Here is a 13558-nt window from a genome sequence, read left to right as displayed (position 1 = left end):
CAGTGGAGACGAGAGGGCCCCTCCCAGTCTGATCCTTGCTGCATGCCCGGAGATCACTCCCACAGCGCGCTGCCCCGAGAATACTGCAGTGGAGACGAGAGGGGCCCTCCCAGTCTGATCCTTGCTGCATGCCCGGAGATCACTCCCACAGCGCGCTGCCCCGAGATTACTGCAGTGGAGACGAGCGGGGCCCTCCCAGTCTGATCCTTGCTGCATGCCCGGAGATCACTCCCACAGCGCGCTGCCCCGAGATTACTGCAGAGGAGACGAGAGGGCCCCTCCCAGTCTGATCCTTGCTGCATGCCCGGAGATCACTCCCACAGCGCGCTGCCCCGAGATTACTGCAGTGGAGACGAGACGGTCACTCACCTCTTTGCGGACTGTGGGCTGGCGAAGATCTGTGGAGGAAGATGCAAGGGCCTGTGCCACAGCAGCTGCGTGACAGAAGGCTCACTGATCCTCTGGATGTTCACAGGACGCACAAGAAAACGGACAGCGAGTGCTGCCGGGGTACTTGGGGAAAGACTCCCGAAACTTGTTTGTCTGCCATCACATCGAGATTTCCGGAGAGCATGAGAAAAGCTGGGAACCGCAGTCATACCGGAATACTGCCGACTGGCATACTCTAGGCTGCTGGGACACCATTGAAATTACAGGGTTCCTCTACTACTGAGGGAGGGGCCGGGTTGGCTGAGGAAGCCTCTCGATTATTGTCGTAGTGAAACACCACAGGGGCGACAACAGCCCTATCGGTTTTAACGAATGTAAAAGAACACTAGATACCTCATTGACAACGAATCTAAATTCATTGGGTAAAGGCGCTGCACGGTGTATCATTGTCAATATTTTATAGTGAATGAAGTTTATTTTGATAAAAATAGCAACTTTTGGGCTCTGTCCCGACTGATGGAACCAGGTTTTCCATTGGAGCCGGGACGGACATGGGTTACGTTTCTTCACGAAGTGAGGTTGAAATCAGGACTTCACGGAAAATAATAATATTTTGCACCCTGTGACGTAGGATGTCCAGTCCTGTGTGTTTTTTTTCCTGCAGCTACTGGTCGGTCATCATCACTGCATCTACCTCCTCACGGCACAAAATCCTCTCCACACTCACAGCTTCATGGCATGAACATATTTAATAATGACTACAAATCCTTACTTAACTACCGTTTTACGAACCAGCCAGACTCTCTTTAGACCTCCATGAAAATGAAAACGTGCTGCTGGAGGAACTCAGCGAATCAGGTAGCATCTGTGGAGGGAAATGGAGAATCGACATTTCAGAATGAGACAGTCCAGATGAAGTCTGCTGTCTCTTGTGCCTCTCTTTTCAAAACTTGTCCCTTTCTCTCCGGCTTCATTTCTGTTCTGCTTCTTCTTTAGCCCATCACGCCTACTGGGACACAGGCCGTCAACAGCAGCTCTCCGAGGGTTGATCGGCCCTGTGGTCTCTGTTTTCCCCACCCGACTTCAATCGCCTTCCAGGGGAAGGTCCTTCCGACCGCAGGGATAAGGACTTTGGAGATTCAGTTGACGTTTCTGTAGCACTGGGCTTTTACGGGATGGGGTTGTTAACCTCATGCCCGACCCTCCTCCTTTTTCAGCCGGGCTTGGGCAGTCCATGGCCGAGTTTTCATTTCTGTTCCGACCTGCTTAATCTGTTTCTGATCCCTCCCTGAAATAGATAGCGCAATTCCTTCCCACAGACAGCAACATAATTTCAGTGGCCAGAATTTCCACTGAACACATCCAGCAAATCCATGTTCATTCCCTGAGTCTGCAGCGCGCGTAGTGGACAATCCCGGTACTGCAGGGGTTCAGCTCCTCCCCGAACGCGAAAGCATTCTGAATCAGGAAGTGCCGGGAGTTAACATGGCTTCGAAAAGAAAGGCCGAGATTTGGATCGAGGAAGTAATTTGTCCCGTTTGCCTGGATTTCTTCACCGATCCGGTAATACTGGAGTGTGGACACAACTTCTGTCGCTCTTGTATCACACGGTGTTGGGAAAGGGAGGAGAGAAACTCCTGCCCGGAATGTAGAGAGGTGATTGCTGACCGCACCCTCAGGGTGAATCGGGCCTTAGCAAATCTGGCTGAAAAAGCTCGAAATATAAATCTAAATCCGAAGGGGAAGGTAAATAAACTTCACTGCGAGGAACATGAGGAAGAACTGAAGCTGTTTTGTGAAACGGACAAGACACTGATCTGTGTGATCTGTGCAGTGGCGGAGGAACACAGAGAGCACCGCTTCAAGCCGATTAAAGAAGCTGTTAAAATCTACAAGGTAAAACTCACGTTAATTTGATACTCAATAGACAATAGGTAATAGACAATACTGCCTTCTGGGGCAGAGCATTCCACATATCCACCACTCTCTGTGTGAAAAAGTTTTTCCGCATCTCTGTTCTAAATGGCCTACTCCTTATTCTTAAACTGTGGCCTCTAGTTCTGGACTCACCCATCAGCGGGAACATGCTTCCTGCCTCCAGTGTGTCCAATCCCTTAATAAGCTTATATGTTTCAATCAGATCCCCTCTCATTCTTCTAAACTCAGGTGTATACAAGCCCAGTCGCCCCCATCTTTCAACATGTGACAGTCCTGCAATTCCGGGAATTAACCTTGTGAACCTAAGCTGCACTCCCTCAATAGCAAGAATGTCCTTCCTCAAATTTGGAGACCAAAACTGCACACAATACTCCAGGTGGGGTCTCACCAGGGTCCTGTACAGCTGCAGAAAGACCTCTTTACTTCTATTCTCAATAACTCTTGTTTTAAAGGCCAGCATGCCATTAGCTTTCTTCACTGCCTGCTGTACCTGCATGCTTTTTTTCATTGACTGATGTACAAGACCACCTAGATCTCGTTGTACTTCCCCTTTACCCAAATTGACTCCATTTAGATAGTAATTTGTCTTCCTCTTATTGCCACCAAAGTGGATAACCTCATATTTATCCACATTAAACTGCATCTGCCATACATTCGCCCACTCACCTAGCCTGTCCAAGTCACCCTGCATTCTCATAACATCCTCCTGACATTTCACACTGCCATCCAGCTTTGTGTCATCGGCATATTTGCTAATTTTACTTTTAATCCCTTCATCTAAATCATTAATGTATGTTGTAAACAGCTGTGGTCCCAGCACTGAACCTTGCGGTATCCCAGTGGTCACAGCCTGCCATTGGACCCGTTAATCGCTACTCTTTGTTTCCTGTCAACCCATTTTCTCTTGTCCTTTTTACCATCACGTGAACCTCTAAAACAAACACACCATTCTCTGCAACTTCCGCCATCTCCAACGGGATTCTACCATCTATCCGTCCCACATTCCATCCCACACCCCACAACTCACCACTCTCTGTAGGAATCTCTCCCCGTCTTCTATCGCCCTGAACCACTCGCTCCTCCCCTCTGATCTTCCTCCTGCCACTGACACCTGAAAAAGGGACAAGTGCCTTGTCTGATTCCTACACCTCTTCCCTCATCTCCATTCAGGGCTCCAAACAGCCCCAAATCCCCCCCCCCCCCGTTACCTCCACGGTCGATTGTCCTCTCGAATTAGATTCCTACTTCTCCAGCCCTTTACCTCTTCCACCTGTCCCCTCTCAGCTTCTCACTTCATCACCCTCCCCTACGTTCCCCCTCACGTTGTCTCACCCGTCACCTGTCAGCTGGTTCTCATCCCAACCTTTTTATTCTGGCTCGTGTCCCATTCCTTCCCAGTCCTAATGAAGGGTCTCATCCCGGAACACCGACTGTTTATTTCCCCTGAATTGATGCTCCCTGACTCACTGAGTTCCTCTGGCATTTTGTGTGATAATTGGGTTTGATCACCTGTTTCTTTTGATGCATCTTTGTCTCTATTTCCGTCACTCTCTGACTTCCAGGATCAGCTAAAATCTTCCTTAGACTCTCTCACAAAAAAGAAATCAGACTTCCAGAAAAAGGAGCAGCAACAGAAAGAGAAGATTTCCGGAGTTCGGGTGAGGTTTCCTGAGGGGAATTTCTGACATTACTGTATAGTTTTGCTCCCTTTAATGCAGAATAGCCGAGTATCACAGGTCCAGTGACCTGGGTTCGATCCTGACCTCTGCTGCTGTCTGTGTGGAGTTTGCATGCTCTCCCTGTGGCCATGACAGTTTCAGACACATTCCAAGGACATACTGGATGAATGGTTAATTACAATTACCCCTGTGAAGGTGGTGGAGGGTGTATGTGAATCATGTAGGAGTTAATGGGTCAATGGGGAGAATAGGTTTCAGGAAAACGTGAGGGAATGTGGTTGACAGGAATGTCTCAGAGGTAGTACGGACCCCAATGGACCGAACGGTCACCTTATTGTCATCAGGAAATATAACACAGCAATGCAGTAAACTAATCTTCACCTTTCATTCGACAGAAACAGTCACACAGCGTTCAGACCCACATCACATCCCAGTTTGCTGAACTGCGCCAGATTATCACTGAGAAAGAGCAGAGCTTACTCAGGGATCTCAGGAAAGAAGAGAAGAGGATTTTAAATCCAATGGAGAAAAATCTTCTTAAGATTCAAAACAATATAAGGTTTATTCAGGAGGAAATCTCAAAGTTAAAGGAACAGATGGATGAAAAAGACAGTGTGATATTTCTCAAGGTGAGGGATTACATTTCAATTTATTTCTGTATAATTGTACTAAATGAACAGTGGTATATTTGAAATAAACACAGCACAGCGACCAGTTCTACCAGATCAATTGCCGCTGCTGGTGTCCTCACACAGAGTATTCTCCTTGCATGACGAACCTCCAATCATTCAGCTAATGACATTCTAAATATCGGAGACAGATATTCGATTCTTTATCAGCAACATACAATATTTAAGCGATGAAATTTCAGCATAATTAATAATAAATTATTCTGCAATGTATCGGTCAACAAATGATATGGCACTTGCCAGTCCCAGGATCAAAACAGCCCAGAACAAAGTACGAATTTGTAACTTATTCCCTTCACTTTTACCACATCTCCACTCATGTTACTGGTTATCGTAATAAACATGTAACACAGAATACAATGCAGACAGAAAACAGACGTGTTGCTCCTGCACACAGCATTTACAAATGGCAGTAAACTATTTCTCACCAGACATTTCTCACCAAACTATTCAGGGTTGAAGTTGTCCTAAAACAGGACTTGAACAACTTCTGTACATCCCAGGACACAATGCATTCTTTTTCTGAAATGATTTACTCTGGTTGTAACACAGAGCTGCTGCTTGTGTCCTTAATTACCACATTAAATATCCTCTAAAACTCCCATTAACACCCAGTTCCAGTCACAGGCTGTGAGTGCGTCTGGTGCGGTGGGTGTGAGGGTCTCTCTGTCAATCAGTGAGAACAGAGAATGTGATCCACACATCACACATAACCTCCATAACTGGTTTCCGTCAGACTACGGAAAATTTCACTGTCTCTACTTTTTTGGATAAGTTTTACATGGGATTGTGTCCCATTCTCCGTCATGAGCAGGCCATTCAGTCCATCTTCTCCTACCAATTACCCTCTGCACAATCCTCCTGCCACTTACTCACCAAACCCAGCAACAGTGCCCCGAACTCCCTGGTCTCTCACGTGTTTATCCAGCCTCCCCATTACAGTCAGTCTCTGCTGTTCCATTTCAACCACTCCTGTGGCACTGAGTTCCACATTCTCCACACTAAATTTCTTGCAGGATTTATTAAAAATCACCTGGCATTTCATCTTTGACTGAAGATCTCCCCATAAATAGAAACATAGAAACAAAGAATACCTACGGCACAATACAGTCTCTTTGGCCCACAATGCTGTGCCAAACACGTACTCAGTTTAGAAATTACCTCCAGTTACTCATAGCCCTCTATTTTTCTAAGCTCCATGTATTATTTAGGAGTCCCTTGAAAGACCCGATCACATCCACCTCCACCTTCGTTGCCGACAGCTCATTCCACCCATTCCAAAACACTTACCCGACATCGCCTCCGTACTACTTCCAAGCACCTGAAAACTGTGTTCTCGCCTGTTGGCCATAAATGAAGTACTTTCTCCACCTGCACAAGGTCAAATCCATTGCTAATCTTAAATTGTTGCATTTTATCATTCTGATGTCTTATCCAGATGAAAATGCACAGACTGTCCTGTCTTTCCTGTAAGTTTCATCCTCTCAGTAATGGTCTAACTTTCAGAAACATTCCCTGTAATTTTCCCCATGGTTCTGTTTGTTCATGTGAGCGAGTGACTGCGGGAATGGGGATTTTCAACACCTTGTAATGATTTGGATGAAATTCAGGATGTAGACAGTAAGTCCAAGTCTAATCAGATTTGTGTTTTATTTATTTCAGGATGAAGCTCGTTGGAACAGAAGGCAGGGCATGCTCTTTACTGAAACCCTGAATGGATTTGTAAAATAGTTCAGAATAGCAATTTATAACCAGCAGTTTAATATTTACAGGATTAATGACGATATCCAGGAATTGTCAGTGACAGATGAGACCCTACCGGTTGAAAAATTCGATCACCCCTATTTGTTGAAGACAGTGCTGAGAGAATCGCTTGATACTATTAATCAAGGTAAAACTTACAAAGATTCATTTCTCCTTATTTTTGAAGCTCAATTGTAATAATTTGAAGCAAGGATTGGCTTTGATAATGGGCTGAAGGGGAACTAAAATTTATTCCACATCAACCCCACTGACTGGGAGGCATCACTGTCACATGATCAGCTGGAGATGTCAGACCCCTGAACACAACAGCACAGGGTCACAATACAACCAATACACGGGACTGGCAGATGAACCACTGTGTCCTGATCCCAGGCACACTGAACTAACACATCAAGACACGAATTTGAATCCTACCACAGGAGCTGGGAGTTTAATACTGACTTGATGATATCGGAGGGAATAAAAGTGGGTATCAGTGTGGTGACCGGGATTGTCAGAAAAATACACAAGTCCTTAGTGAGTTGTGAGTCTGACATTGTAGTAGTTCAGAGGAGTAAAAGAAATTACAGTGGTCTGGAGAGGAGTTGGCCAACGCAAATTGGAAAGAGTTGCTGGCAGGGATGAGAGCAGAGCAGAAATGGTGTCCGTTTCTGGGAAAATGAGGAAGATGAAGGATACATGTATTCCAAAAATAAATAAATACTCAAATGGCCAAATAGAACAGGCATGGCTGACAAGGGAAGACAAGTTAATGTAAAGGCAAAAGAGAGAGTAGAGAACAAAGCAAAAAACAGTAGGAAGACACAGGATTGGGAAGCTTTTAAACCTACAGAGAGGAAATAAAAGAAAAATTAAATGTGAATTGATTTGACTTTGTTACGTAAATCCTTCATCTACATGAGGAGTAAAACTCTTTATGTTACATCTCCATCTAAATGCACAATGCGCAACTTATAGTAATTTATGATGAATAATATGTTCAACATGATAGTCAGGATAACAGAGAAATACAGTTGTGTCAGCATGAGTTAATCAGTCTGATGGACTGGTGGAAGAAGCTGTCCCGGAACTTGTTGGTCCTGGTCTTTATGCTGCAAAACTGTTTCCCGGATGGTATCAACTAGCACACTTTTTAGTTGGGGTGACTCGAGTCTCCAATGATCCTTCAGGCCCTTTTTACATACCTGTCTTTGCAAAACGAGCTAGCAGACAATATCAATTTGTTTTTCAAGTATTTTAAAAAAAATGAAATCGAGATGAGAGTGAATATAGGCCCGCTAGAAAATGAGGCTAGATATATAGTAACAGGGGATAACGAGATGGCAAATAAACTAAATGAGTATATTGCATCAGCCCTCAATGTGGAAGACACTAGCACTGTGCCCGGTGTTGAAGTGTGCGAGGGAAGAGAAGTGAGTGCAGTTACTGTTACAAGGAAGAAGGTACTCAAAAAGCTGAAAGACCGATACTTACACATCACCCGGATGAGATGGTTTAGTAAGGAAGAAGGCAGCAGAAAAGAAATTTTAGACCAGTTAGCCTCACCTCAGTGGTTGGGAAGAAGCTGGTGTCCATTGTTAATTATGAGGTTATGGAATACTTGGTGACACTGGACAAGATAGGACAAGTCAGCATGGCTTCGCTAAGGGAAAGTCTTGCCTAACCAACCTGTTGGGATTCTTCGAGGAGATTACAAGTAGGATCGATAAAGGGGATGCAGTGGAAGTTGTATATATGGAATCTCGGAAGGCCTTTGACAAGGTGCCACACATGAAGGTGGTAATCAGGTTAAGAGCCCATGGTATTACAGAAAAATTACAGGCATGGTTCGAACATTGGCTGATTGGTAGGAAACAGCGGATGAGAGTAAAGGGATCATTTTCTGGTTGGCTGCCACTGACTCGTGTTCCACAGGGGTCAGTGTAAGGACACCTTCATTTTGTGCTGTATATCAAGATTTAGCTGATGAAATAGACCATATGATATAGGAGCAGAAATAGGCCATTCAGCCCATCGAGTCTACTCCACTATTCAGTCATGGGCTGATCCAATTCTTCCAGTCATCCCCACTCCCCTGCTTTCACCCCATACCCTTTGATGCCCTGACTAATCAGGAACCTATCTATCTCTGCCTTAAATATGACTTGGCCTTAACAGCCACTTGTGGCAACAAATGCCACAGATTTTCCACCCACTGACTAAAGTAATTGCTCCACATCTCAGTTCCAAAAGGAAGACCTTCAATCCCGAATTCATTCCCTCTTGTCCTAAAGATGGCTTTGTTGCCAAGTTTTCATATGACACAGAGATTGGTGGAGGGGCCGGTAGTGTTGAGGAAACAGTTAGGCTGCACCAGGACTTGAATGTAGAGAATGGGAAGGAAAATGGCCCTGTCCTGTCAGGTCATCCCGCTCAACAGCACCCGAAACGATATACTTGTTGCTGAGGGGGGCAGCCACAGGGGTGCTCCCCACTATCTGGGCATTTCCCTTCCTCTCCTGACAGTCACCCAGTTTCCTGACCCCTGTAGCCTCGGGATGACTACCTCCCTGTAGCTCCTGTCTATCACCTCTTCATTTTCTCTAATAAGCAGTAGGTCATCAAGCTGCAGCTCCCCCTAACACGGTCTCCGAGGAGCTGAATCTCGGTTCACCTGGTGCAGATGTGGCTATCAGGGAGGCTGGAGGTCTCCCAGGATTCCCATCTGACACCCTGAACAAAGCACTAACCCTGCAGACATGCTACCTAATTCTACAGGAATGAAACAAAGAAAGCTGGGTCTACTCACCCAGTTACTTCGCCAAACACACGAACTTTTTAAACCATTAGCTAATGTTCCCTGCTGTTCCCCCGTCCGTCCAGGCCGATATGCCAAGGGGAGAAAAAGAGTCGGTGCCTCGCTCTCGCCTCTTCCCGTTGCCGCCTAAGCCCGTTGAGCCTAAGCCCTACCCTCTGCTGCCACCCACTCCGCTGCCCGCTGTATAGGGTGGTCATCTTTTTAAACTCTCCGCGCTGTCCTGCGCAGTCTCGCCGTTTTTGCACGCAAAGTTTTTTACAGAACTGCCTTCCTTCAGAATTTAGCTCCCACGCCGCCCTTCTTGTCCCAATCTAAAAAAAACAACTTCAGTCGTGTATTCATCAGCCTATTCCACACTGTCCACATGAACTTAAGCAAGGCCTTTGATGTCGATGATAGGCCACACTTGGAGCATTGTCTGCATTTCCGGTTCCCGAATATGGGGAGGATGTCATTACACTGGCTTCAGGAGGATGTTACCAGGACTGGGGGCTTGGGTTAAAAGCAGAGAGTGGATAAGCTTGGGCTATTCAGCTGTAGTGCTCAAGAATACATCTTAGTCTTGCAGATTGATGAAGTGGGCCGTGAGTTCAACATCCATCAAACCCTCCCAGATCATCCTCCTGAGGAATCTCACCCCGGAGTCTGTCTCTGATGTGACGTCACATCAGAGGGCAGTTCCGTGCCACAGAATAGACAGACGGGGTAAGGATGGCAGATTTCAATCCTAAATTGGAAGTTGTGCCAATTTCATTGGCCGTTTTTCACACTCTGGTAGAACATCTGTGTGTTTGTGTGTGTGTGTGTGTGTGTGTGTGTGTGTGTGTGTGTGTGTGTGTGTGTGTGCGTGCATGCGTGCGTGCGTGTGTGCGTGTGTGTGTGTGTATGCGCGTGTGTGTGTGTTGATTGTGGTAAATATCCATGTGGTGTGTATACCCATTGAAGTAGCGTGTGCACATTGAAGAATTTGTATATTACAGTGTGTCATCACATGTCTGGTGTGTGTTGACAATGTGTGACGTGATTGATTTGTTTAAATGAATAAATGACTGTCTCGGAGACGGCGAGCAGCCAGCTGTCTTGGTGCATGTTGGTACCAATGACATGGAGAGGAAAAGGGAGGAGGTCCTGAAGAGAGATTTCCGGGAGCTAGGAATGAAGCTGAGAAGCAGAACCTCCAGGGTAGTAATCTCAGGATTGCTACCTGTGCCACGTGCTAGCGAGGGCAAGAATAGTAGGATCAGGCTGATGAATGTGTGGCTGAGAGACTGGTGCAGGGGGCAGGGCTTCAGATTCTTGGATCATTGGGATCTCTTCAGGGAGAATTATTGCCGGTTCGAAAAGGATGGGTTACACCTGAACCCGAAGGGGATCAATATCATCGCGGGAATGTTTAATAGAGCTGTTAGGGAGGGTTTAAACTAATTTGGCAGGGGGGTGGTAAACCGGAATGATAGAGTGGAGGAGAGGGAATCTATAAATCTAGGATAGTGAGCAGTAAAGATGTCAGGAAGGACAGGCAGGTGATGGGGCAAATTTTCAGCCACTGGGATGAGTTGCGGTGCAATCAAAACAAAAAGTACCAAATACTGGACTTAAGGTGTTATACTTAAATACACACAGCATAAGGCATAAGGTGGATGATCTTGTCGTACAGCTACAGATTGGCAGGTATTATTTTGTGGCCAACACTGAGACGTGGCTAAGGGATGCAAGTCTCTGAGAGCTGAAAGTCCAAGGATACACGGTGTATCGGAAGGATAGGCAGGTAGGCAGAGGGGGTGGCGTGGCTTTATTGGTAAGAAATGACATTAATTCATTAGCAAGTGGTGACATAGGATCAGAAGGTGCAGAATCTTTCTGGGTTGAGCTAAGAAATCGCTGGGGTAAAAGGACCCTGATGGCAGTTATCTACAGGCCTCCTAACAGCTGCAGTGAGGTGGACTACAAATTACAACAGGAAATAGAAAAGGTTTGCCAGTGTTATGATAATTGTGGGGGATTTTAACATGCGAGTGGATCGGGAAAATCAGGTTGACACTGGATCTCAGGAGAGAGAATTTGTAGAATGTCTACGAGATGGCTTTTCAGAACAGCTTGTTGTTGAGCCCACTAGGGGATCAGAGGTACTGGATTGGATATTGTGCAATGACCCAGAGGTGATTAGAGAGATTGAGGTGAAGGAACCGTTAGGAGACAGTGATCGTAACATTATTGAATTCATTGTGAAATTTGAGAAACAAAAAAATTTGAGAAACAAAAGCCAAAATCCGAAGTGTCGGTGTTGCAGTGGAGTGAAGGAAATTACAGTGGCATGAGAGAGGAACTGGCCAAATTTGACCAGAAAGGGACACCAACGGGAAGGTCGGCAGAGCAGCAGTGGCTGGAGTTTATGCGAGAAGTGAGTAAGGTGCAAGACAGATATATTCCAAAAAAGAAGAAATTTTCAAATGGAAAAAGGTTGCGACCATGGCTGACAAGAGAAGTCAAAGCCAAAGTACAAGCAAAGGAGAGGGCATTCAAGGAAACAAAAATTAGTGGGAAGACAGAGTATTGGGAAGTTTTTAAAAGCTTACAAAAGGAAACTAAGAAGGCCATTAAGAGGGAAAAGATGAACTATAAAAAGAACAGCAAATAATATCAAAGAAGATACTAAAAGCTTTTTCAAGTATATAATGAATAAAAAACGGGTGAGAGTGGATATAGGACAGATAGAAAATGATGCTGGAGAAATTGTAATGGGAGATACGGAGATGGCTGAGGAAGGGGGCCGCGCTGCCCGAGTCTCCCCCCGATCCCCGGGGCCGCGCTGTCCGAGATTCCCCCCGATCCCCGGGACCGCGCTGTCCGAGTCTCCCCCCGATCCCCGGGACCGCGCTGTCCGAGTCTCCCCCCGATCCCCGGGGCCGCGCTGTCCGAGATTCCCCCCGATCCCCGGGACCGCGCTGCCCGAGTCTCCCCCCGATCCCCGGGACCGCGCTGTCCGAGTCTCCCCCCGATCCCCGGGGCCGCGCTGCCCGAGTCTTCCCCCAATCCCCGGGGCCGCGCTGCCCGAGTCTCCCCCCGATCCCCGGGGACTCTCTAATTCTCTGCTTCTCCCCCCAGTCTCTGTCACCCTGGATGTGGAAACGGCGTATCCGTGTCTCGAGGTGTCTGAGGATCGGAAGAGTGTGAGATGGACCGGGACCCGGAGGGATCTCCCTGAAACCGGGAAGAGATTCACAGACTGGCCTTGTGTGCTGGGATCGGAGGGACTCACATCGGGGAGAAATTACTGGGAGGTGGAAGTGACGGGGATTCTGTTCTGGTGTCTGGGAGTCGCCGCAGAGTCTGTGGAGAGGAAGGGACCGGTCAATCAGAGTCCGGAGACCGGATTCTGGTTCATCGGGCGGGATGGTGACGTGTTACATCGGGATTGTGACGTGATCCGTGTTCTCACCTCCTCCGAGTCCCGTCTCGCTGCCGGTCCCATCCCCGGGAGGGTGGGAGTTTATCTCAATTACGAGTCCGGGACAGTTTCATTTTACAACGCGGAGACCAAGTCCCATCTCCACACCTTCACTGGGAATAAATTCACGGGGAAACTTTATCCTTTCTTCGCGACCTGGGTTGAAAACCATTGGCTGAGAATCTGCTCCGGTTCCGCTCCGGGTCTGTAAACGGGTCGGGTCCCGGGACCGGCGTCAGGAGTAAAGTCCCTGTAAATCTAAATGTGCGGAGAGTGCAGCTAAATACGTGGCTAAGGAGATGGTGCAGGAGGGAGGGCTTCATGTTTCTGGACAATCGGGCTTTGTTCCCGGGAAAGTGGGGCCTGTTCCGACGGGACGGTTTGCCTCTGAACTGGAGATTGATTCTTGCGGGTAGATTTGCTAGTGCTGCTCGGGGGGTGGGGGGATAAAAGAGATTTGCAGAGGGAGGGAAACCAGAGTGTTGGAGCAGATAGTGAGTTGGAGGAGGGTAAAGGTCATTCGAGGAATGCATGGATAGACAGAAATCAAAGGTTTGTACATTAGGTTGTAAATTAATTTTCAGAGCTTTAGAAATTGTAGAAAATAAAGATTTCCAAAAAGATTTTAATGAAGAATACATGTGAAAAAGTGGCTACTTCAGTTTTACACCTATCGCAATAATTGTCTATGTTAGGAACTATTTTGGATAGTCTCTCCTTTGTTAAATAGCAAAAGGGAACAATTTTAAATGGAATTACACACCAATTGGCACATATTAAAGCAGAATTGACAATCTTCATTAACAAAGGTCATATTCAGTTCTCTCTCCCAATATTGTTTAATCTTTAGTGA

General features: G+C 46.6%; 1 protein-coding gene across 3 annotated transcripts; it reads left to right on the top strand.

Annotated features, from left to right (window-relative positions):
• Positions 1-1760: 1760 nt before the first annotated feature.
• On the top strand, positions 1761-13129 carry LOC132385790 (zinc-binding protein A33-like). 3 transcript variants are annotated; one of them, XM_059958013.1, is made up of 6 exons: positions 1761-2286; positions 3891-3986; positions 4403-4636; positions 6359-6587; positions 9818-9962; positions 12363-13129. In XM_059958013.1, exons 1-4 carry the CDS (start codon positions 1876-1878, stop codon positions 6425-6427), a joined length of 810 nt encoding a protein of 269 aa, XP_059813996.1. In that variant the 5' UTR covers positions 1761-1875; the 3' UTR covers positions 6428-6587; positions 9818-9962; positions 12363-13129. The 3 variants fall into 3 exon arrangements, with proteins under 3 accessions (XP_059813996.1, XP_059813997.1, XP_059813995.1); XM_059958014.1 differs by lacking the exon at positions 9818-9962 and having other exon boundaries at positions 6469-6587; XM_059958012.1 differs by lacking the exon at positions 9818-9962.
• Positions 13130-13558: the final 429 nt, after the last annotated feature.

Source organism: Hypanus sabinus (assembly GCF_030144855.1).
Source record: "Hypanus sabinus isolate sHypSab1 chromosome X2 unlocalized genomic scaffold, sHypSab1.hap1 SUPER_X2_unloc_22, whole genome shotgun sequence".
Taxonomy (NCBI): domain Eukaryota; kingdom Metazoa; phylum Chordata; class Chondrichthyes; order Myliobatiformes; family Dasyatidae; genus Hypanus; species Hypanus sabinus.
This window is presented reverse-complemented; position numbering and strand designations above follow the sequence as displayed.